This window comes from Athene cunicularia (genome assembly GCF_003259725.1).
Source record: "Athene cunicularia isolate RWA chromosome 14 unlocalized genomic scaffold, athCun1 chr14_part1, whole genome shotgun sequence".
NCBI lineage: Eukaryota > Metazoa > Chordata > Aves > Strigiformes > Strigidae > Athene > Athene cunicularia.
In genome coordinates this window covers 6,116,848-6,143,988 of record NW_020799118.1, presented here as the reverse complement: position 1 = coordinate 6,143,988, position 27,141 = coordinate 6,116,848, and the positions used below count along the sequence as shown (strand labels likewise).

Genomic DNA, 27,141 nt, shown 5'->3' with positions numbered 1-27,141 from the left:
TCAGAACAGGACCCCCAGCTCGGAGAGAAAACTTGCAGAGACAATCAGCTAATCACCGAAACCAGGAGTGTAATTCCTGAACATGCCTGTTCTGTCACAATACACACTCAAAAGAAAAAAGCACTCCTGTATTTATGGTTAACAGATAAGGTGTGAAGGTTTTCTTAACGTGTGGAGCCACCCTCTTCTCCCAAGGAGTCCACTGCAGGATGAGACACTTCATTCAGGTCTCCTGGCCCAAGAGCTGACTCCCACCAGCAGAATGACTATTGTCAGGGAAACCTTGTGCTCATTAGGAGGGGAGGGGTTACAGAAAGAAAAAAACTTGTGAAAGGGTTGAGATGAGGCAAGTGTTTAGATATCTTATCCACCACTGACTGTTGCTAAGGATGCTCCTTTCAACAGTCCAAAACTGATGAGAACAGGAATTCGTCAGACGAGATAAGTCATCACACCACTCCCAAGAAAATTGGAGACACAAATCTAAACTGGACCATTTATAAAACCTCATCCACTGTCTGCATTTTCTGGACACAACTACAGCCCTGCCAGCAGCACTCTGGCTTCTACTAAACCAGCACCACAGCGCTGGGAAGTACCCAGTTCCTCTGAGCAGCCTGTTTAGCTGGTGCATGCCATGGGCCACCAGTCACCAGCACATACTTCCTGGAGAGCCCCTGCCAGGGCTGCTGGCAGTCGAGCTGTGCCCCTCTGATCAGTGACAGTGGTGAGATTCACACCACATCAGTCTCTCCAAACAGTCTGTGGAGACAGAAGGACCCTCTGGAGGCTATTCAAGTGATGCCAACAGAGGCAGAATTGGCCAGAGTGGCAACAAGGGCTCCTTTACAAGACTCCTTTCTGCTGACAGACTCAGGTTTCTTTCAAGCAATAGTCGTGGACCATATGTACATCAGTCTCCCGGTACAGTATAGCCGATGCCTGGGGACACGGGTGATGGCAGCCCAGAGGTGCTCCCAGCTCCTTAAGGCAGTTTGCCTTAAGGGCACCTAAATTAGACAATTGGCTACTGATTCAAGTGGCCTGAATTACACATGAGAGGATGCCAGCCCTCTTGCTGCAGATGGATTATATTCCAACTTGGGCACCAATGACAGGCTCACCGCCATTCATGCCAAAACCAAAAATGGGCTTCAGAGTCAGCTCTTCTCTGCACTGAAGCACTTTGTTCCTGTCCCTGCTGGAGAAGCCTTTAGATTTCTTGTGCAGGACAAGAAGAAAAGATAGAATTTATTTCAGTTCAGACTTTCTACTTTCTTTTATGCCTCAAATCATCAGCAAGTTTAATCCTTCAAGGAACAGAAACTTGAAAGCTAACCAATTACTACAGAGCAACCGAGGCATATATTAAACAAGAAAATAACAATATCAACATACCAAATCTCAAGCAATAGAGCTCTATCAAGGCTCATGCCACAAATTAGCATTTGAAACAGCTTTTGCTGACTCCAATGCCTGTTTCCGTGTTTTGCAGTGTGTTTGGAGTCTGGCACATCCATAACCTTTACTCCATGTCTTCCTGTCATGCTCACAGCACGAATAATCAATAAGGAGTAAAACCAAAAGCAATTACATAGTTAAAATGTCTCTACTTCACATAACCTCCCAGGAGATATTCATGTACTGCTGAGACTACTAAGAAATGAATAGGTAGATAAAAGCATGTTTGTTACCTGCCTGATTAATGTCTTGCCATTCTGTTTTACTTTACCGTCATCTTTCAAGTCCTATGTAAAGTATCTTTCCCCAAGATATTCTTACGAAATTAAGTTAATCATTATAATCAGTTGGTGTAAGGCCAGGGCCAAGTTAATTTATACCATACGAGGATCTGGTCTGCTAACTCAAAATTAATCCTTCCTTTGAGATTCCCACTACATCTGTCTCCTATTTTTTGAATGCAGAATTGGAAGGATGAAGTCTGCCTTTATTCTGTGCCCAAGATAATAATGAACATAATGTTGGAAACAGACCAAAAAAGTCAAGACTTTCACAGGTATTTTACATAGCTAGTTTGAAAAGGTCTAGTTAGGTACTGAGAATAAAGACTGACACCAGCAAAAGTGAAAATAAACCTGCATACCTGTGTCTTGTGTCCATGTGTTGTAAATGTAAAAGTTTAGTCTTATGTTTTAGCTGACAGTAGTTGCACTGCAAGTAAAATTAATTAGGAATTTCACAATAGAGTCAAAAGGGAGAGAAAAGATAAATAGCACATGTTTGGGCAGACTCACTCCAAAGTTGTCAGGCTTTGCTTCCTCCACATCCTTTTGGGCTGAGCCTTACGGATTTCAAAAGCTACAGGGATGGGACATAGCTGAGCGCTTTTAAGAATCTCACACTGTGGCAATAAAAGATGCGTAAGACATCAGACTCATGTATGTGTATGTACCATAAATACATCTATGCCATCTATGCCACACCTTAAAAAAAAAAAGCTTCTCATGGAAACAAACGCAGTTTCCACATCCTGAGTATATGTTTTTCAGCATGTGTGCGGACACATAATTATTGCCAAATATCCCTTATGTCAAAAGATGCTGGTAAGCACGGTTTTCCCAAAGTAAATCTCCCCCCAAGAAAGAGCTGCAAAAGTGTGACCATTCCATTTCTGCAGGCTTTCCCTGTAGCACCTGTGATTTCTTGTTACTTCTGGTCACCAAAACCAGCACAATACAGGGACTGTAGCTCCAGTGTTAGCAGATTCAGCTCCAGTTCTGCATACCACAAGGCTCAGCTCAGCTGGTACTCCCAGCAAGACCAGGACATTTCCAGCCTCCCTGCTTAAAGTTCCCCAGCCTGTCACCCACTGCTTAAAGTCTCCTTAGCTAACAAAGTCCTTCTGATGAGCAGAAGTGGGAACCATTAGACAGGAATAAGAGCACTAAATACTTCTCAAAAATCTGTGCCTTCCCTTAAAATTGGCATTAATCTATATGATCATGTTATTTTTCCCTGTATTATGTGCACTGAATGAGCTAAATCTGTGTAACTTAAATTTCTAAAGTAGTACATAACCTTACCTTGTCTACCTCACGTTCCGTGTATAATGTACTTTCATTTGTCCATCTGAATAGTAACATATGAATTATTTTATCACTGAGCAGTTCTTGTACTTCAAGAAAGCTTGCTATGATGTATACTACTTAAAGGATGAGCATGAATAATTTTACCTAACACAGAAGAAAAAGAGGACCAATCTTCTCTTAGTATGTTACTTGTCAGACAGAGGAATGCAACATAATTATATTGTGACATTTCCAACAGAATATAGATTCTACTGTAAGCAATTAGCACTGGTTCCTTTGGCAGACTTCAAAAGATTACTTATATGGTATGCTAAGTTACAGTAATATAGGAATAATAAATAACACTGCCTTACTTCAGCTAGATTTTAACATATATGGACAGGTCAAAAGACAGGAGTAATAGATGGATGTTAACTCTTGTACAGGCCACCCTTATATTGCAAAATTGTTCATAAACTTGGAAAATGTTCAGGATCTAAGCATGCACATTTTTAGAAAAAACAAGCACTAGTGACAATAAGTACTCTGAATCTAATTAAGATGGAGAATTTTAGTCTGTGCACTGCGTATTACAACCTACTTCTCTCTTCCAGGAGATGTGAAAGGTAGGGCTAGGCTCTCCTTCCTGGCCGGAATACTTTCCAGAAGCTGCTTCTGATCAAGAAGGATTATTAAAGATGGTTTAAGAAGAAAAATCATCAGGCATTAATCCTCTAAACATTTCATAGCCAACATATCTTTAATACAATCCCTCTAATCCAATTAGGGTGCCTTGAAAATCATATCTTGAATTCCATGCTTCATTGTGATCGGTTCTGTGTGAGTGAAACATTCATTTACAAGACAGCTGCTAAATGCCTTCTCTGCTTCCCAGCCCTCTCTCCACCCTTGGCTGAACTAAACCCAAACACTGCCCTTGACCAGGCTGACTCCAGTCCTGCAAGCTGCATTAGCAGCAAACACGTGTGCCCTAACACATTAGTCAGGGTGAGAATTCCCAACAATTTCAAAAGCAAGCTCACAACACAGAAGAGAGAATTTTAGATATTGAAATCTCTTTCATTCATAAACATATATAATTAAATACCCATGAGAAGCTGAACACATAATTTTAACTCCCGATTTCACACCTGAATATCAGTTACTTAGAAACATCACTAATAATTTTAAGTGGACTACAGCCTTATGAGGTGGTGATGGACGCTGGCCGTTTAACACTCATCCCTTTGAACCACTAGGGAAAACAATTCCTAATACAATGTTTTTGCAAGTGAGGAACAAATTATTACTCATTAACTGAGACCAATTTTTAAAATGTTCTCATGAAAATTATTTGGATTTATTTTCACAAGGATATATATTCACACTTAGGTTTATGGGCACAGAATAGAAAGAAATGGCATAGTTTTGTTGCTAAAATAAAGGACTTTTACTCTGTTACTCCATCATGGTATAAAAAGATCCCATTAACATACCACTAGAGGAAAACAAAAGAAAATCGAATTGCTGGAAACAGAAAATGTTCAACAAAAGGAAAATAAAGTGATTTTTCTGTATTCTACTAGACATTCCAGTTTTGTTGTTAAAAATGCCCAAAGTACAGAAAATGTCATTTTATTGACTAAAGTTACTAGCTGCTGTTAAAAGCATCTGGGGAGAATTTGTAAGTGAAATATATTCTTGCATTAATAACATAATTTATAAACCAGAGTTATAAATTTCAGATTTTTAACAAGGCTATAATGCCCTTGGATGTCAAGGAGCTGCTTAAATGGTAACTTGTAGAAGAGGCTGCTCTATACCACAAAAGATGAGTATCTGCATGGTGTTTAAAATAAAAAAAATTAATGTTGATGTTTTCAGACAAAAATAACAATGAATATTATTTCTAAAATTGTTTTAGCTCTGCTCCTCAGAGTCTGTCTTCCCATTCTGCAACTCCCCACTTCATGTTTGCAGTCAGGGGGCCTGAATTTGGCACCTGCCATTTACTGCAGTTAGGATTGATCCTGCCCTTCCAATGCTGCCATCCTGCCGTTTGAGCAGGACCTTGGCTTGAAGGATCCGCTTGTGCACAGCTTATACCACACCACAGAATTTGGGGAGTTTGGCAGAAGTGAGCATGATGTATTAGCATGGACCTCTAGGAATATTTTAATGGCGCAGCATACTATGAGACAGGGCACATGTCCAAGTAGTTATGCATTTTAATTAGGTAAAGCGAGTGCTAAAAAATCCTTTGAAGCTCTAGATATAATTGGAAGCATTGGCTTCCAATATAATTGTTCCTTTTTCCTGCCACCTGCTCAGTCATACACAAACTATTTGACCACCGCTATCACAAGGGGAGGCTTAAAAAAAAAAAAAAAGAAAAAAACCACAAAATAAAAGCTTGCATTCAGATGTAACTCTGTTCCTCCTCCTCTAAAATGATGGAACACCAAACTAAACAAATTCATTCACAACTTGGCGTTTATGGTACAGTAGGACATAAAAATCATCAACTGGCAGCAAAACTGCTAAGCAAAACTAATTTAGGAGATGAAAAAGTGTGAAACACAAGAAACATTTCGCAGATTGTAAAATGACATGTTTATTTAAAAAAAAAAAAGACCAGGGAAAACAAGAAATATTGGCAGAGCGTAGCAATAACAACCATAAGACTCCCTGGCTGTCAGTTGGTTAAAGCTTGCCATTAATTGCAGACTCCTGGACTGAAGAGCAAGTGCTCTGCATCCCTCAGACACCACGCACCTGTGTAACAGCAACTAAATCAGCACGTAGGGTAGGTGAAGCCAGTCCTCATAATTAATACTTTGAGCATCCTAAGGAAGGGGAGGATAAGGAGGTGGAGTGGGCAAGAGAGACAGGGAAAAAGCCCCAACAGGTTTGTTGCAAAAACAGTTACATACTTTACTGTCTGCAGGGATGGGATCACTAAAGATCTTAATGCTAGCACCTCAAGTATAGAAAGGTATAAAATCACAGCACGAGAAGATCAGGAATTACTGAGGTTCCCAGTTATAGCAAGGTCTCCAATTACCACTGCAGCTACAATCACTTCCATGTGGCTGTGGACTATCAGGAACTCATCCTTCTCACAGTTTAACAACTAAAAACCCCAAAGATTATTTTTAATTGTAGCTAAGGATAGATACTACTTTTTAAGGCGAGGAGTTAGTTAATGAGTAGTAGCAACATAATGCTGAATTCATTTCAGTCCACCTCCTGCTATGCAGCAGGAGTCACCCATCTGAAATCAATGGAGAATCACAGTGTAAAATTAGTATCAAAAGAGAATTAGCATGTCTGAACCAAATTCTGCTCAGTTTGCTCATGTTCCAGCTCTAAACAATTCTTGATCTATATAAATGCAGATTAACTTTGAGCTTCCTGAACAATCCCCCATTCTAGCTAGAAGAATCAAATACAACTGAGATGCAATTTCCTTCAAATATAATTTATTTTCCAGTATCTTCATTTTGATATTAAAAGAATGATGAAAAATCTCTTCATATTAGTTCCCAAGACAGTATTGCTGGAAGACAAACTGTTTATCCACACTCACACCACTCCTTCCCTCTCTTTCTTCTGTGAGACTGACAGGGCAGAACCCACCACTCAGGCCCAACTAAAACCGAGTCGTTTTTGAGGATCCTTCTCCTTGTGCCTCAGTGACACCTCTCTACAAAAAACTGCTCTCTACTGATCTGAGCACTTGGATCCTGCCGTACTCACTTGAAGGAACTTCAACACAGGAAAACTATAGATCTGATTAATACCATGAAAAATACAGGCCAAAGTAGCCTTTTAAGGATGCTTAGAAGAGTTTTCAGTATATAACTTATTTTTTCCCCAGGGAAAGTCATGATTCCTTAGTGGATTCTGCTCATGCCTCCTTTTACAACTCAGCTGGTTTTGCTCCAACCTGGCTTTAAAACATGTAGTTGACTTGTCTTTGTACCTAATCAGTGACAATAGAATATTTATTTCTAGGGTCAGAAAAAAGTCTTTTTTTCACATTACAGAATCATAGAATACCTTGAGTTGGAAGGGACCCATAAGGATCATCAAGGTCAACCCCCTGCTCCTCGCAGGACTACCTAAAACTAAACCACTAGGAGCGTCGTCCAGATGCCAACATGCATTTACTTCAGACGATCCAGTGCCAGCCTGCTTGTCTATAAAACAAAGTGAAGTGTGCAGATTGTGCTGCCTACTCTGGGACTGCACAAAATAACTGTTTATTGTAAACACTGCACATAATTCTTAAGGTTAAGAAGAAAGCATTTTATTTCCTATCAAAGTCAGGTTACTATTTAACTATTCTAGTTTATTCATGTTAAACAATCCCTTCCCTTTTTATGTTTACATTCAATTTAATGGTACTGCTTATCATCAACTGAAAGTTTTTAACATTACCACCAAATCGAGTGAAAACATACCTCAAAGTCAGTATTTCAAGAAATTTCCTCAGAATAAAATCTTTTAAAATACTTCAGAATATTATTTTAGAATAGGTAAAGTAAAAAGAAAAAGCAGTTTGCTTACCACCCTGACCTTACTGTCACAGTAAGTACCATCTTTAACTTAATGTAAAACCACTTTTAATTTCTGGAATGACTCTCTTTGTAAACTAATTCAATTTCTTATGACACCAAATGCTTACTGTTCAACAGGAAAACTTTCATAAAGCTGAAGACAACATCTGAAATAGAATGCCTGTTTGCCAGCAACCCTTCTGTTAGAAAAAAAATCACTCTCCAAAACCAAAAGTCAACTAGTATGGGAAAGGGTTAATACTATATTAAATGAAGAACTATTTAAAAATAACAATTACACCTGACACTATAATTACATTACCCTAGTGTATAATCCCAAAAAACCACAGAGACCTTTTGCCAAAGGTGATGAGTGTTAATATGAAACCCAATGTGTGCCCATTTTAATTACATATGTGCCTGCTGAGAACATACGATAGAGTCCAAAAAACTAATTCCTTGTCAGCATGACAGCAGGAACTAATATCAGATCTTGCACACTAAGTAAATTTTCCAGATTACCAATTACCACACAAAAATAGGATGCATTGCAAATGTGGTAATCAGCATGAAAGTAAAATGTGAACAAAATATTGCTAAATAGAGCTCAACCCTGAGCCAGCAGTGGGTATAGGAAATCTCCAAATAGTTCACCCTTTCTCTTCAAATGCAGCAACATTCAGCTGGTCTAACTCTAACCTCACTCACACCAGGTTTGCACTGACTTTCACCGTGTTGATCCTCACCAGCACTGTAATAAAGTGACAACACTGCTGTTTATAAGCCTCATTAGTTAAAGTACACAATTCAATTGCCAATTCTCTTTAGCAATATGTAACAGCAGTTCAAAGCAGATTTGGGGGTTTTCTTCCTTTTTATACTTAGCCTTAAATGTTCTGTATTTCAAAGAAACTACTGAGTGCGTCTGTGTTCTCATCTCGAGTCCCTGACAAGTTTCTGGGGCTGAAAGGATGTTAAGTCAGTTTATACCTCTTAATCCACACCAGCCTGCTAACACAGCATTTTGATTTACTTGTAATTATGGTCATATTCATGCATCAGTGTTGTCTAAAGACAGCGCCTAGAGAGTATGAAGAGGAGAACCCAGAGTCAATGTACACTGACAAGCTAACCCTGGGGAAACGAGACATAAACACAATTTTGAAGGCAGTCGAGACCCAGCCAATAGTTCTAACTGCATCTTCACCTGCCTTTTTGTTGCTTTACTGATGCATTATTAATTAATAACTACTGAGCATTCCCAGCAGAACATTTTAAATAACAGTTGAATTTCTTTATGGATGATTATGAATCATAAAGTATGTCTGCATGTTCAAAGCAATAAACAAGGCCAGGTAGGGAGCCTGAACTGCTGGGGAAACTGCTCTTTGAAGCTTGAAGTTTTAGGGATGCTAAATGCCTACTGTGTAGTATTATGCAATTTCCAGTCTAGGTTAATCCAATTAATCTGAAGAAATATAGGATTCTCTATGTTTTGCCTCAGCATAGGCAAATGCTGTTCGAAAGCAAGATGATGGCATTTTGGAAAAGCTGCAGGGTCGGTTAAGTTCACTACTTTATCCAAATGAAGCTATGCCAATTTATACCAGCTAACAATTATTGGTTTCAGTTCTCAACTAAGCTAATGAAAAGAAAATTGTCAAATCACAATTATTTCTACTCAAGATTTATGCAAATAATGAAATATGTTTCCTCAAGTTTGAAATGTGTTATTCAGGGATGATGCAAGGTTTTCACGTTCTGCTTGAATTCTGGACAAACTCAGGAAGTTTGAAGCTTTATTTAGGGCAGCTTTGTGCTAACTGCAGGTGGATAGTTTTAGATATAGGTGGAAATAAATTTGTAATGCTTTAGGTTGAAAATTCATTTGCAGATTCTGTTTATCCATAAGATAATTTTTCCCATCTCCACCTCAAAAATAAAAAGCCTCCTCTTATTCAAAGAAAATTCCAGCATTAGTGCTCAGAAATATCGCCGCCTTTCAGGCAGAAAGGAACTTGCACTTCCCATTCACTCTTCACTAGGTTTAGTTACCATCTGAATGGCGATTTTAATTTTTTTGCCTATTGACTGTGCTTAATACTGCTTTGTAGTGTTTAAGCTGATACACAGATAGCAAAAGGGCAGCTTCAGCTGTGCTTATTGATCCTATTACCTGCCTTCTTGGTAAATAATCCAGGCCCATGCCATATAACACTTGGTAGATGAGAAAGAAAACAACTTATCTATAGTGTCTTCTGGACAATGAAATACAAAATTATTAATCTGTACTTAGGCAAACTCTAGGCAAAAGAACATATGTTAGGACATGTAGAGCAGAGCACAAGTACACCAAGGCTTCACAGTACATAGGCTGTTTCGATGGCCATTTGCATGGGATCAGTCTTATCCAGTAGCTCTGAGGGACAAACCCAAACGCCATCCTGTGGTTTTGTTTCCAGCTATTACAAGGCCACATGTTTCTATTCTGCTGAACCTATACCATGAGCACAAATCAGTAAAAGGTAAGCTTAGTCATCTGGAGTAGATGCTCGATATGCCTTGGCAGACAAAGTAATTGTGGCCCTTGTCTTCTCTTTGCCTCCAGGAATTAGCCACCCCACAGACCTCTGGAAGGCTTTGTGTGTGCCCTCTGAGGACAGCCAGCATGTGAATGTCAACTCACTCTATTCTGCTCAGTCCTGCTGAAAATTTTTACTAATATTTCAAAGCAAAAAGTATTTGCTCTTAATTCCCCAGACAAACTACTACTATACTTTCTAATATTTATTTCTCTCTCCTAATCTTAATTCTTCTGGTTTATAGCTCAGTCCTTCTACAGGGATCCATAGCAAACAGAAAGAATAATATCTTTCCTACTTTCAGATATTAAGATGGATCATTATTCCTCCTGATATGTTAGAAAATATTTATCAGTTTGAGTTATGAAGCCTTTCTGTCTGTGAAGATTTAAACATCGACTTTATGCCAACTAAAAGACTCCTAAAAGTGTAGGAGATTGCATTAGATAAATAATTTAACAATAAAAGGTACATCAAGGCAGATATTATTGCAAACTTCCACCAATCAATCACCATTTTCCATGTTTATCCAATTTTCATCTCAAGGCTCCGTACATCAAATTGCCTAGACATATACTACACAACTGAAATAACTTCATCATTGAATAAAATTGCATAAGCATTAAAATTCTCTAATATCAAGATAGCTGACATTATGTTAAATATTGGCTTCAGTTCCATAGTGTTATAAATTCTGACCTAAATCCAATCTTTCGTGGATAGCTGATTCATAATGAAAAATTACTGTTTTGTCATTTTACCTCAAGAAATTTACTTGGAAACTAGTACAGCACTAGGCAGTCTTTAAAATATATGATAATTAAAATCACAGTTTTCATCCTAGTCACCCTGAAACAAAAGAACAGATTTGTTTTGGTGCAAAAGTATTAGACATACTAATAGCTACCTGACCAAGAAAGTTACTATCATGCTTTTCCCAGGCCTCTAATGCAGAAGCAATCAATTGATACAATGCACAGCTGACATCTCTTAGTGTAGCCATCAACCAGCAGCCATCACACACAGGTTCCTGTACCAGGTTGAAGCTGCTGAGCCAAACAGCTAAAAATGCAAGGGGAAACATCACAGAAAACTTCCTCTGATTTCACATTTGTGCATTAGCGTGGTGCAAAGCTGGAGAACCACTGGCAGAGATGTGTCAATAAATTTATTGAAGGTACAGTAAGTCAGACTGGACCTACAGCTGGACTGTTCTCTTGCCTGCCCTCATCCCCCAGAAAAACACTAGGGTTTTTCAGGGATAGAACTATAGATTTTTATTGCTTAAATTAAGTGATTTCAGAGAAACTCAACTTAGCATTTTCTTCCTTAAAGGTACTTATGTTCATCAAACTCCTTTACGTGACTCAGAAGAAGTTATTTTGTAAAAAATTATTTCCAAGTCTCTTGATAAACAGGATTTAAAGTCCACTTAAATGGCAAACTAACAACAATACCACCACACACCATTTTTCCTCTGCATATATTTGCAATGGAGTTAAGTACCTGTTATCTGTGGTCTGTACACGGCATGAGCTGTCTGAGGCATCCCAACAAGCCTGTGACACGTCAAGGAATGAAACCCAATACACACTACTACTCTAGAGCTTATTTTCTAGTTAGTGCTCATATGGTTGGCTTATGACAGAGCATAATGGAGCATATTCTTGCTGTCACTCTTTAGATTGGGAGCTCTCTGATGACTTCTCTATGTAATCATATCCCCAGGTGGTAATATAATAAACAAACTTTGAAAAAATATCTTTCATCATTGGGACAACAAGGAAATCTTTTCTTTTTCCTTTTTCTAAATGAGACTTCTGCTTGTATGGATTCCAGTAGAACTCTCTGGGCCATTTCAAGCTTGCACTGGGGCTCTCTAATATCACTCTTCTTTCCTAAATGTTTGCATTCTGCAGCAATACAAAGCAAACATGAAGAAAAACACAAAGAGGATCCTGTCTGCATGTTTGGCAAATTATGCCTACAAATGGCCATACATGATCAAGAGAAAATATATGAACTTGTGTGTTAACTGCAGCCATTTTATTGTAAACGATGGAGCTGAATCTAATAGGATTTTTCATTAAAACGATCCAGAAGTGGACCATTTTGAACAGATTTCCTCTTTGCTGACTAGGTGAAGAATGTCAGAGATGTCTGAAGCCTTCTCACAGTATTCCTCAGGACCCTGACAGAAGTGATTTTCCCATTTGATTTTCAGGGATCTGCTGGTAAAACATTTCAGACTGAGAACTGCCATAAAACTGGTCTTATTCCCAAAATACTGCATGGACATGCTTTGCTTTGGACATACACTCCCTTTGACTGATAAAACTGGTAATCCCCAGCTCTGAATACCTCTTTTCCTTTCTTGATCTTTGTTTGCTCCTGTATGAACAAAATTGTCTTTGTTTTTCCTCAGTGATCTTAAAATTATGGAGATAGATGTGCATAGAGATATTCTAAGGTACACCAATAAAGGTTACTAAACAAAGTAACTGAAATAAAACATCATTTAAGTGAGGTCGTCAAAGCTAGTGCAATATACACCAGTTAAACCTCTAGTCCACTTTACTTTCAGTATTTCATGGGAAGCTTGGGTTTGTGTTCACCTCCTGGCAGAAAATGCTGAAATTATTTACAAAAACACATCAGCTCCACATAGCCTCCCTCTGCTACGGCTTAGAAAATCCAGTGTGTGTTATGTAGAAATCCTATTCACAATTAATCTTTGCCACACCTCTCATTAGCCATTTGTTTCTACTGGCGAGGTGGGCAACTGACCCAGGCTGGGTCTTCCTATCCTGCTTTCCCTTCTTTAAGCGTATATTCCTTACAATGCTTTTGAATAGGCAAACAAAGAATGTGACTTTCTCAGACAGAGGGAATGACTTTGGGATAGATCCTCAAACCTGTTCAGAGACTCACAGATATGTCAGTGAAACTCTTCTGGGGCAGCTACATCTAGGTCCCATGTAAAAGAGAAAGTACAAATGAGTAAAACATATATAGCAGTAAATTACTCTTTTAAAATTCGCTTTTCCTGCCTATTATTCAGTAAATCACCCAGAATGAATCACAGACCACAAATAGATGGAGAACATGAAAATATATGGTTCTGTTTAGTCATGCTACTGTCATTCAACAATATTACACAGCACAGTAACACACCGCATACACAGAAGCTTTCAGTCTAAAAGTAGCACAGTTTAAAATACTCCACTGCACAGTAATATCCACTGACTGGATGGAAACCTTCATTTTCAATTAAAAACACTGGTGAGTAAGCAACCAGACTACTTAAGCTGCTATTTACAGCTGGTCACAAAGGTGCATTCTCACCAGTGAAGTACTTCTCTTACAACTTTTAATGAGTTATACAAATGAATCAAGACTTCAACAAAACACTTCACCATTAGTTTGGGAAAAAGAAGTTCACAAAAGAGAAGCAATCACCTTGCAACAAAGAGCATGATACAAGCAACTACATCTAGTTACATGGAGGACTGCCTTGAACTTCAGTTGAGTAGTGAGGTTTCCAACAAGATTTGTAGGAAAAAGTCCTTTTGACAGACAGCTTTTTATTTTTTTTGTGGTGCTCCCTGACAAGACCACAACTGTTGCTGACTATCATGCCTCAAGGACAACTGGTCATTGAAGTAAGCAAATGCAAGATGGAGGAACTAGCACTAAAGTGGGACATGAGCTGTGCAGACGAGCTTCTGCAAGCTGATCCACACAAAGATGATGCAATCTCTTTATGGTATCATAAAGATTACATGTTCAAACTCGGAAAGCTGCCCCACAAACCATCAGACAGAGGTCAGAAGGGTGTCCTCCTACAAGGATCTCCATTTGTCATGGCAGTGATTCCTCAGGGAATAATGCAAGGTAAGGAAAGCAGCACCTAAATAAAAGCTTTTGATTGATCAAGACACAGGTTTTTTTTTTTTTCTCTAAACTCCTGGCATAAATTAAAGGCAGTATCCATACTGCTGCTAATAAATATGTGTGAAGTTGAAGTTCTTGCTGAATTTCACTGCCTGTGGAGAACAACATGGTCTCTCCAAAACACAGCCAGTGTGTACATACAGGAATGATGAACAGGAAACTTGAACCCAAGTCTGAACCAAGCCTACACGTGAGTGTAATAGGTACCACCCACTGACAACCTAAATGCACCCATGCACCCACTCACCTCAGTCTAGACAAAGCACATTGTTAGGAGGTAGAAGGGACTTTCTTCAAAACTTTTAACACACAGAAAAGTTGTAGCAGCATAAGAGAAGATGGTGAGGCAGGGGAATGCTGTCACAGGCATTTGGCCAATGCTCTCCCGGCAGTGCTGCCTGTAGAAGACTCTGTTTTATCATGAGAAGAGCAATACAGAGAAATTCTGGTTTAAAAGGCAACAAGCAATTCAGTCCCGCAGAACAAATCCTACAAATTTCATAATTTGAAGGCACATGCAATTGCTATTCAAATTATTTTCAATAAACAGCAGTCTGAATTAACAGGTAATGATTTTCCTGCAGTTTAATTCTGTTTTTTGGCTTAAATCTCCCACTGCTCTTACAGTGACATCCACTGGAAGAAGACAGATGGGTAAGCACTGAACAGAAGAGATGGTAGTGAAGATTCAGCTTCAGCAAGCTCTAGGAGAAAGGACTGAAAAATTCTTTGGCCTCCCTGGAGGTTGATGAGAAAACTAGAGAAGGAAAATGATGGATTTTTGCCATGGACCTTTCAGTAGGGCCAGGCCTTTACAACCAAATATCTTGTTTTATAGTAAAACTGTAAACTGAATACTTCAGAGATTAATGTGCATTCAACTAAGCCTGATGGTGACAGCAGTAGATACTGGAGTTGGGAGCAGTCTGCTCCTCCTTACAAAGGTGCCAATCAGAAATAACTTTGACACAACTAGATGATAAATCAGTGATATATCATGGATATTAAAATAGTGAGCACGGAATCTGGGCTATTCCCTCCTAACATTCTCTCAAATATCAAAGACGAGCATTTATTTGGAAGACTTAAGTATACACTGAGCAACTGCAAAATCTTTTCCAAGGTTGCTCAGCTACAGATTCTTGTCATTCACTTTTTCTATAGTAGTCGTGATTACCCAGGGAGAAAAAAGACTGATGTTTTAAAACTACCTTTTGCATAAGGAATATCTGCAACAGAAACAACTAAATTACAGTTTGGAGCCTTAAAATGGCATTAATGTGCCATAAGATTGGCTTCATGCCTAGACTGTTGGCGTTTTGATTCAGAGTAGATCCCTTAAACAATTCTTCCTCATTTCCAAGGAAAGACATTACAAAACAGCCAATGGTCTCATGAAGCCCAGCGACTCCTGAAACATATCAAATAAATATACCCTTTCAGAAACCTGTCTGAAAAGGGGTGCATTCGCTTTAACTATATACTTAATCCTGTAACAAACCCTGTAGACAGTTAAGAAATCTCTTTTAAGAAGCCACAAAAGAGGAAAACTCTCTTCCCCAGCTCAGGAGGAGGAAATTAAATGTCAAGACTTTTCTCCCCAATTATTTTAAAAGTAATACAGGCAGTGCCACTGACTTCAAACCAAACTGTGGCAGCCTCGAGCCACAGCCAGTATGGGATTTCTGGGACATGACATTTCCCCATTCTCAAAATAACAGTTCATCAGCTCTAGATTCCTGTGAAAACAAAGTATTACTTTGCTAAGTAACAGTACTTAGAGAAATGCAATGGTTAAAAAGGCAGAACTGAATTTCTGAGCCAGTCAGCCCCAGCAACCTCCTCGTGCCTTTGGTGACATTTTAGGTATAAACCAAAAAAGTAAACCAAAAGTCAAATTAGGAAAGAATATAACTTCGAGGCTGCGTATGCAACCTTAACTCAAGCTCAGTTCAGCACTACTGTGCATTTACATTGCACAGCTGCAATGCATTCAATAGCACTGAATGAAAATAAAGAGAATCAGATGCCATGTTTCCTCTTAAAGGTCTGTCTACTAAAATTAACTGTAAGGAGTCCAGTCCAGGTCCAACACCTATTTTATATTGAAAAACCCCATGACTGCCAGTATGGCTCAAGTTTTTTTACTACACGGGGAGGCTGGATCCGGTGGTTTTGTTTGGGTTTTTTTCTCCCTTGTTCCTTCCCAAGCTCCTATCATTGTACCAGTAATTTTCTCTAGCCACAGTTGTATTTGACTCAGCCCCCCAAGACTCTGGCCACACCTTTCAGGATCACTGGGAAGCATTTAGTGATCACTGAAGTACTCTTCTTTCATGTCTGTACATACACAGTATTCTTTATCAAAATATTCACTGAGCTTCAGCTACCCTCGTGCTCTCTTCCCAAGAGGTTTGCAGGGAGGACGTACTTAGCGAACACCCTCTCCTATACTTGCCCACACTCCCCATTTAATGTTCCATAAAACGATATCATTTTCCAAAACAGAGGCTTAGTGAGAACTAGGGCTGCTGACCACAAATTTTCCAGCCCTTCTGCCCCTTCATTCCTAGTGTCACGCATTGATCTTGGCATTTCCTTAAGATGCCATTTGTCAAGATGTTTTTCTGCAAGTCTGCTGCCCTGGCTTGTCAGGGACCAACTCTGCAGCCGCCAGATCCACAGGTGACCAGACAGACCTAACGTGGAAAAACGTGACCAGACAGTAGCATCACATGGAAAAAACAGAGGAACAACCGTCTGATTTCATTCTCCCACTTCTTGCAGATGATCTAGACAGGAACTGTCTGTATTTAAATTAAAGAATTAATTGGCACAGACACCCAACACAGTATTCCCCTCACTGAATTTCTTCTAAAACCAAAGCTGAAACTATGCAATACAGTACTGACAGAGCCAGCCTGTGCTCATTCATAATGGTCTTCCTTTTTGAGAGATGAATTCCACAGCTCTGCAATGCCACAAGCTCACCCATCCCTGAGAAACATCAGTCTCCTGTTCTCTACACTGCAGCTGTCCCCAGAGATGCAGGGAGGTGGCAAAACAATGTCACCCTTTTTTGGGATACCACAAGGATATTTCTAGCAATTCCAGCTCCCTTACAAGGTGTACACAGATCTTCCTTCTGCAAAGACACTTGTCCAATTTCTGACCCACTTGCCAGGTCCAGTTTCTGAGGATAACTCATTCATTTGGCCTCTGCCCAGGGAACTGCTCAGCTGTGAGCAGTGGGAAGCATTCTGGCAGCTCTTGCACCAGGGCTGCCTCATCACTCCCTCCAAATGACCAGAGGGCACTGGTCACCCAACAGCAACACAGGCCTGCACATACAGGCTGCTGACAGAGGCTTATGTGCACTCTGGGTCCTAGCATTACATGCATTTTCATCACATAAACTATATACTCCAGTCCTCATCCATACAATGAGGTAAGGTCCATCTTCAGCCAAAACAAAACAATGAAATACTTTTCATTACTTGCATCCTAATTTTAACTATCCAAATATGCACATGTGGCCATAATTAAAGTTAATCTGAGTATCACTAGCCACATGCACCCTTCCAGAGATCTCATTTTTCTCCTTACAGTGCCACAGCTTCACTGGTTTTATTAGAGTTGGTTCTGCTTTACACATGTAAGGAGACAGAAAAGACACACCGCTTATTTCATAAACTCATTTCGCCTAAAAAGCAAGTACTGAATCTTGAAACTGTCCTTTATAATGAAAGAAGTACTGGAAACATGGTTTCCAGAACAGAGCACAATCTCTGTACACAGTGTAATTACATCTTAGTGTTCTGCAGAATACCAGCGTATGGCTTAAATGCTATTAATTGTAAGCAGTTTTGTTCCACAGGATGTTGTTCGCTGATAACTACTCAATTAGCGTTATTTTGCAATTAGTCTACTCACAGTAAATTTATTGCAACCAGAGTCATCTGTGGTGCAGCAAATTAAAATGCTGTCTGGGCTGCACGTGCAGTGGCTCTTACATGCTCCTTAAACTGTGTATAGCTCACCAGAGTAATTTTGTCACACTAACGGATTAAACGAACAGAAAAGCAGCAGCCTCCAATGTCACTGGGAATCTTGAAACGAGGAGAAAAAGACAAATTTGGGGTTTAATAATCTTTAGATCAAACCCAGTGAGTCCAAAACTGCATTGCCAAAAACGTGAAAGCTAAACAAAGCTGTACGTTTATGTCTCTGTTCACATGCACATGCGCATTAGGTGGATAAAATTCTGTGTTTACTTAGTTATAGCTCCCGTTCTTTTAAAATTATGTAGAGGATGCTCTCGTTTCCATGCCCTGAGGGACTGCTATGCTCCACCCAAAAGTATTTGGCATTTTAGTGGCTTATCCTCTCCCTTCCTCCAAACCTTACCTCTTTCTGTTAAGTGCTCTGAAGTAGTCAGGTAAAAACATCATAGACATGCAGATTGCTATTACCTGTGCGTATTATTCAGTAAACAGGGCTCCAGAGCCCTTTTCTCTCAGTTTGAAAACCAAAAGAAGGCTGTGCTTTCTAAAATGAAATAGAACATTTTCTTCTCAGCAGCCTATAAGAAACTGAAAACTCTTGCTTCAGTGTGCCAGAGCAGCATTATCAGTAAGCAACCAGGGAGAAAGCAGTCTAATCTGCAAAGAACTCTTTCAGTGCTGATGAATGATGTGGAATAAGGGTGGCTTGATTATTTTTCTACTTTATTTATAGGTTGGGTTTACCTCACAGGGATGAAGGTAGCAGAAAACATGTTTGATTTATAAACTAAGAAAAGACAACAGAAGAGCCAAAGGGAAATAAATCAAGCTCACTTGAGGCTCTCTGCTTTCTTAGGGACTTTTCCTTTGCCAGAACTACAGCTTAGAAAACACCCTTCAAAAAAACCTGTTGCATACTTCTGGTCTATCTAGGGCCATAGATCTTAAACAAGCATAAATCCAGTTGGGTAATGAATGATAAGCATTAGGCCAGTCTCCCCTGGGGATATGGCAGCCTAGAGAAGCTGGCCCAGAGGAGGACTGATGCTGATACCACTTGGCACTATGCCTTTGATGACTCATGGACCTGGTGCCAATGACTAAGGAAGAATCATGCTGCATACCCAGCAAATTTGCAAGGCAGAGGATTCAGAGCTACCATGATCCATGTGGGAGTGAAAAACACGGAATTCAGGGACTGAATCCAGCCAGTGGATCAGCAGCTGGGCTTTTTTCATCACAGAAGGCAGACTACAAGTAGAAGTCATAACTTCAATATGCATATTGGAATACAGAGTTGTGTAATTGTAATTGCATTGCTACCCAATAATGTGGGCATCAGTCCCAGCAATCTCAGTAGTCAAGGTCACAGAGGCCATTCTAAACTGTACTCCTGTCCAGGCTAACAAGGGATTCTGCCAGGAGAGAACATGTCACAGATCAGGTCACTTGTGCTTTGTGAAAGAGGAGTTTGCCTAGGTACAGAGTGAAGCTTATTTCAGAGCCAAGAACTTGCACTGAATCTTGTGCTTCTTCACAGTACCTCTGCACAAGAGGAGGGCCATGTGTGACAGACAAGGAAGGGAGGCAGCTGGTCCAAGTCCACCCACAGCTTTGGTGAGCAGAAGTAAGTCTGGTACACCAGGGCAATCAGTGTCTCTAGTCTGGCCTGTATAGGACCAGGCTGGAGATGGCCCCAGCAAGGAAACAAACTGCCACACTGTCGACAGATTGCTGATCTGCGTATCACTTCTCCTGAGAAGAAATGAGCTCCCCAAAAGGATGTCTCCCTGTACCCTCTCCACAACCTGCACAGTACTGGATTTGCCCTTTCTTCATCTAACCCTTTCTTCATCTAACCCTGTGCCAAACTTCGTTTTTCCATCTCACCTTCACTGACTGCATTTCCCCTTAAAACACGCTCCTACAAACTCCAAACATTCCCTTCTGAATGAAGGGTGACTTGCAAGCTGCCTGTTGCCTTGATCTCAGCCATGAGTTTGGGTAAGGCTGCACTGAAAGCCTTTGACACCAATCCTCTGCTCTGTAGCAACTGTGCCCTGTTTGCAGGACCAGCTCACGTGCTCTGAAAGTCAGGTAACTGATAAAGTTGCCACGTCCCATTTTACTGCTTCAGCAGTGTTGTCTCACTGCAAAGTCCTTAGAGGATCTGCAGCCCATGACCCCTTGTTCTCATGGAAATAATGCCTGCATGTCAAACAGGTAGTGAACATGATGCGCCTGGTTTTAACAATGCTTTCCTTTATACACCGCGCAAATAGTTACGTTCAACTTCCTTTGCCTGTTCCCTTTGGAAACAATAAAATACTTAAAAGAAAAAAGAAACAGCTTTTAAGACCCCGTTCCCGTTGATAACCACTCAAGTGAACGTATCACTTAACATTTATGACAATCCAGCTGGATGGAGTCATGTCCATGATTGATAGCTACACTTAGCAACTTCATGGTTTTGATCAGCCGAGACAGGAACCAAGGGGATTAAATGCTGGATGACATCTCAATGGAAACCATAGCACTGGGAAGACATTTATATGTTGGGATAATGGATGACTGTGCTGCTCCAATGCATAAATACTTATACTTCACAGCTCTGCTGAAAACAGACAGGAAACCTTTTTTTCAAACCAAACTGAAGGGAATAGCACTCACATGCTGAATACACACACTCAGTCCCCGGATGCCTGACTTGCTGACAAACAACATATAGCTTTTTTGATGCATAAAGTTGCAAGACCTCAACTCAGACCTCTCCCTGCGAATGATCCTAATGATGGGGTGTCTTATATCCCCAAAAACTGATGACCAGTGCTTGACAAACATCTCCTAACCAAGTTCAACTCCTTTAAAGGATCTCTGGAGTTGCATGAGGGATGGAGCCAGTCTGTGAGTGAACAGCAGCAGTATTTATGATCTGCGGTGGGAAGGAGAGATCTGAGACCAAATGTTTCATTAAGAGGGCTGTAAAATTTAAGGGACCTACCAAGTTTTATAAATATAAGGCCTTCTGGTAGGCACTGGGCACCTTCAGTGCTGGGGTACCTACATGTCTGTGTTGATAGCCTTATATTCAGACATTTGAGAAGTGACTTCAAAGGCTGGATCTCCTCCATAGGCCTGATCATAGGCCTCCTTTTCTTAGCAGAAAATCTGGCTGTTGAAGTGGTTAACTTCAGCTGCCAGCATGGGCAGGAGGAAATAACCTTGAGGCAAAGAGAAGTCAACATTTTCCACAAGGATCCATCTGGCTAAGTTAAGACATCCCCCAATTATTCTTTCTAAACAAGAACTGCTGCCTAAAATAAAAATCTAAATGAAGCTCTAGCACTGCAAACCTAAAAACTGTAGCTAGTCTTTTTATACTTCTTTTGTGTGTGTGTGTGTGTGTGTGTGTAACATATCCCATTCCTCATGAGTTGTTACTAAATTCATGTGTATTTTACAATAAAACCATATTTGGACAACTCCATTCCTCCAGTCATGTTTGTAGCTCCCAGTTTTCCTCGACCTTTTACTGTGTCTTATTACAAAGGAAGCATTTATATCAATGTGCAATGTGTATGTGTGCTGAAAAGGTTTTAAGTGTAAAAGATGGCACTGTTCTTGGTTCTAAGACCACTATTATCCAGACTGCACAGCATATGAGGTAAATTCTGTAATTAAAACAGAAGCAATAAATATTTATTGAGAAGCCTGGTTTTAAGAACGGTAGTTGTTCAGAATTTCTGGAAAGTCACCCTGCCTCCTTGGGAGACAGATTACCAGGCAGGGGATGGGATCACAGGTGTGTGCAAGACTGCACACAGCTGCAGTGTGCGCCCACACTAATCACAATACATCTTCCAGCTCTCTTCAGGATATTGCTTACATGCTTGTATATGTAATGCATTTACCCTACACAAGGTATTGATGACATTACTAAGATATGTTCTTGATTCCAAAAAGTGTAGGACATTGTCTGCAAGGTGCTGACTTCCACCAGCTTTCTCACAGAGTCTGACAGAGCTGACCCTCCTGTCATAGGAGAAGAGGAGGGGAGGATACCAAGGACATGCTTATCACAGTGGCTTCCACCAGTGATACCCCAGTGGGATCTCAGGGGCATCCAGGGGGTACTCATTGAGACTCGGCCTATCACTGATATCTAGTTTGCTCAATTCTTTTCTCTTTACTGCTCTTTTGTCTTCCCTTCAACTTGTGCTGCCTTTGATGTCCCTCTCCGTGCTTCCCACTGAACACCAAGTTTCCTGCCTGCTTCAATAATTCTTTACCTTCAGTGTTTGTCCACCCAACTTAACAATTTGGAGTATTACCATGATAAGAAAGGGAGAAAAAACACCAAAGAGACATGGTAAAAAACAAAACAAAAATAAATAGTCACACTGAGGTGGGAAATGGGGTGCTCACACCATTCATCCTGGTAATATGCGTCATCTAAATTAAAAGCCTAAGCTTCCTATTAGAGAGATGCTCTTGTTTGGAAACATCCTCTGGGATACCTCTTTTTTTTTTTCCACTGTCTGCACAGGGAGTTTACCCTCTTAATTTAGGCAATAGCAACATGGATCCTCCTCCCTCCCACAACTGAAACCACCAAGCAGTTTATTGCCACCACTGCTTTGTGATTTAGGGTTGGAGTGTGTAATGAAATATTCCTAATGAAAGAAACTAAACAACCCCTAACCCCCATGGCTCACCATGTTTACTGTACCATCTCAAGGCAAGGCCTATGCTCTTGCTTGTGAAAGTCCCTCTGCAATTACATCTTGGACAAAGACACTGGCATATCCTTACATGCATGGGCTCAAGTGACAATTACAGGATGGGGACTTTGGACTGCTGTATAAACAAGTGCTGCTGTGGATAATGGTGTTCCTTGATCAATAACTACTTTGATCGACTGATCAGTGCTATTGTATTAAAAAAAAATATATTAAAAGCATTTTACTGTATGGAAAGCTGAGAGCTAAATGAATGGTGGCACATGACGCACTCTTCTTGAAAAGTGGGAAAAGGTCAGCTCACACATGCAAACTGACTGCAAGCTGAGAGATATCTCATGTATCTGACTGTATGAAAAAACAACAAATCAAAGCTTGGCTTAGTCTAGCAGAGGTAACTGACTCTACAATAGTGATTTTGGAAATTACTTTTGCTGCTGAAGAACATTAAAAATAGAAAAACACAAAAGTAGATTTTTTTTTTCCCATATTTTTTGATTTATTTTTTTTTTAATTATACTTCTGATAATTATCTGAATTACCAAAATGCTTAGCAGTCCTGGTTATTAGCTGGGACTCCACTATGCCAGAAAAACGGCCATATGGCCATAACAGCAATGCCACTCATTTATTGGTTAGCATAAGGCACCAAAATTTACCATGGCTGTTTCCTGATCTACAAAAAGCAGACAACTCCTTTATAGAATAAAAAGACTTTGACTACACTTCTCTGTGTCTGTAGATTAAGAACTAAAAGAAAGGAGTAGCAGCTGAATAATAAAAGCTGAATAGTGTAATAAAAGAATCTGGTGGAAGTGAAAAGAAATTCTATAGGAATCTACCACGGATTTTGTGACACCTGCGTAACTTCCCGTTTAAAACATCCTCAAACCCTCCCTTGTGACATTCCTGCAATAAAGGCAATTTGCCATCAGAAGGCCATTTCAATTATACAGAATCCTTCCCCCGAGATACGGTGTTACTTCTCCTTCACCATCTACCAACTTACCCTCCAGCGTACAGAAACGCGTCACCTTCTCCGGCATCAGCTTTCCGTGCTTGTGCTGACAATACACATCTGCGATCTCCTGCCGACACTGCTTAGATTTAGCCCGGGACATGGCTGAGATTGCCTCTTTGCCCGTTACCTCACACTTTGGTGGTTGGTCGTATCTCAGTTCAGGGGAGCTGTTTCCACTTTTTTTTAAATGATGCTGTCTGGGAGACCTGTGAATCTCCTTCAAATCGTTGTTGCTGCTGCTGCTGTTTTTTCCAGGGTGATCACTGAATTGCACCACCTCATTGGAGTTCTTCCCCAGCAGCAAGTTCTCCTTCATCTTCTCCTCCTCCAGTTTCTTTCTCAAGTGCTCCTTTTGCTTGCTAAGGGGTTTTTTCACCAGCTCAGACTGGTGTTTTTGCCTCTGAGTTCTGGGAGCAAAGTTACTGTTATCAATATTTTCAAAGTCCTTGGGGACTGAATTTTCATTATTGCTGTCTGTTCGCATTTTCTCTTTCGGTCGGTGGGAAAAATAGCCATCCTATAAATGGGGAGAAAAATTATACTCATCTTACTAAAAATAATCACATCCCATGCATTACAAGCATTTCTTATGTGAAAACATAAATCAATTACAATCCAACATACAGCAAAAAAATCCCCAGAGCTGAAGGAGGTCTCAGAGCTGCCCAAGTCAGTGCAGACAACCACCCCCTGCACCCCCTTAATCACCAAGCCAGTCCAGCCCCCATCTCAGATGGAGCTGGGAGGTTTTACACAGGTTTGTGAGTAATTGTTAACCAGAGACTTCACCCTGACACCATTAAAAAACAATGGCAAAACCAACACAGGTTTCAGTGGAGCAAGACCAGGTCCGTCATTGCTTTTGTTCACTCCTTATGACTGCAGTTTGGTATCCCTGGAACTGTCCCATTTCTCTGCAGAAAGCATCACATGACTTTAAAGCCCCGGCTATAAAGTTTTTCTTTCAGTAAAAGTATTACTTTCAGTGAAGTAATTTTGCTACATACCAAACTCTTCCTAATTTGGGTTTTTTGAGTTTCTACATAATAAAACTTTGGAGAAGTGCTTCCCACAGGGTGCACTGCAGCCCTGCTGCAGGTGGGATGCTGCAGCAGTAACAAGGCCTGTATGAGGGTAAGCAGCTGCAGACACTCAGGCTCCCCAGGGGGGGTCAGAGCCAGGCTCAGATGTCAGCTCTTAACCACCATGTTCCTCTTCTCCACACTCCATCTCTTTGATAAATATACAGACCATAACATTGCAATATTTAAAATATATCATATAAAGGAAAAGACCATGTAAAATATTTGTCTGATGCAGAATAATGCTTTGCTTCATGATTTCATCCCTGACTCCACCTATTCCATGGGAACTCATCCTAGCTCATCAACAGCAGAGCAAGTTGACAACACCAGTGAAAAAGGAAGACTATCCCAGGGATCCTAGAGACAACATAAAACATGGCAATCTGCTCTAGAAAAGATGTGACAGACCAGAACAAAACTAAGAGGCACTTTTATGTGTATATTACTATCAGACGAGAACCTGTCTGATAGCTAGAGGTAGCTATCAGATGACAAAAACTAGTCCTCAAGGCTAGCGGGGGACATAATTTTTAGACCCACTGAACAGGAATTATCTCCATTTATTAAAGTAATCAACAGCAGATGATATCAATGGGGAATTGTTATTAAAACATCTGAAGAAAGGAGTATAAATATTGATAGACTTTTTGAGTCTATCCTGTTTTCTTTCCATTAGTGAAAGCCTAACAACCAAAAATCAGAGGCTGGTAAATGACAGCATCCACTAATGACGACTGATGGGAGCTTCTCTTAACACCTATGAAGCACATTTTGTATTCAAAACATTTTTACCAGCATTAGCTAATTGTTTCTCACACTTCTTCTGCCAGGAACTATTTAACAGTCAGGTTCTGTAGAGGAAGGAGAGGGAGATAATGACTTATCTGAGGCCATGCAGAGAGTCAGTATCACTTTGACCCTTTGACCTCTGCAGCTCAGAAATGAGAAATGTTTGAATAGTTTATTCATTAGAATATGTGGATCTGTGAGTGACTGAAGTGATTCTCACTTCATGAATATCTCCAGCTCACAAGCAGATTCACCTACCAGACAGATTTAAAAAAAAAAAAAAACCAAAAACAAACCAAAAAACCAACAAACACACAAACCAAAACCTAAACATTTTTCATACAAAGTATTTCCAATTTGGAGAGAACATATCTTTTTTTTAAAAAAATCTTTCTAATTTTTAAGGGCACACCTAAAATCAAATTATTTTTAATGTTTTTTTCTTTTCAGAAGAAAAAAGAATAGCATTTTTTAGAGAATCATAGAATCACTTAGGTTGAAAAAGACCTCAAAGATCATTGAGTCCAACCATTAACCTAGCATTGCCAAGTCCATCACTAAACCATGTCCCTAAGCACCACATCTACACATCTACCACATCTACACATCTTTTAAATACCTCCAGGGATGGGACTCTACCACTTCCCGGGGCAGCCTGTTGCAATGCTTGACAACCCTTTCGGTGAAGATATTTTTCCTAATATCAAATCTAAACCTCCTCTGGTGCAACTTGTGGTCAGTTTCTCTTGTTCTATCAGTTGTTACTTTGGAAAAGAGACTGACACCCTTGCTACAACAGCCTTTCAGGTAGTTGTAAAAGTATTAGAAGGTCTCCCCTGAGCCTCCTTTTCTCCAGGCTAAACAACCCCAGTTCCCTCAGCTGCTTGTTCTCTAAACATAAGACTTGTTCTCTAAACCCTTCACCATCTTCATTGCTTTTCTTTGGACACCAAAGAGAAAAAGATCAAAATATTGTTTCAAAGCAGCCCTCATTCCCATGAATAACCAAACTAAAAAAACCTCACAATTATTTTCAGAGCCCAGCTCCTTTCACTTAGCTTATGTGTCCAATGTATCTTCAAAGAAAAAGGCCTCTCCAAACACAGCAACAAACTCCAAATAAAGCAAGACAAATGTAAAGCTTATTAACATCATACCCAAAACATATCCACTGAGGTGCTCCTGCTCTGAGACTTCAGATGTTGTCACATTCCTTTTGTTGTTCAGCCAACTCCAGAACTTCATCTTAGTTACGACACTTGTATATTTTGACTTGCTTTATTTTAACACACTTGGATCTTGGATTTGTATACATGAAATAGCTCAGAAACTTTAACTGTTGTGCTGTCACATTTCCTCTAAGCTGGTGCTGGAAT

The 27,141-nt window shown here is 40.0% G+C and overlaps 1 protein-coding gene across 1 annotated transcript in view; it reads right to left on the bottom strand.

Moving 5' to 3' along the window:
- XYLT1 (xylosyltransferase 1) overlaps positions 1-27,141 on the bottom strand; it is a 234,256-nt gene that overhangs the window by 77,945 nt on the left and 129,170 nt on the right. Inside the window, exon 6 of the mRNA XM_026859144.1 lies at positions 23,880-24,408. Coding sequence (XP_026714945.1) covers positions 23,880-24,408 — 529 coding nt within the window. The remainder of the gene's footprint in view (positions 1-23,879; positions 24,409-27,141) is intronic.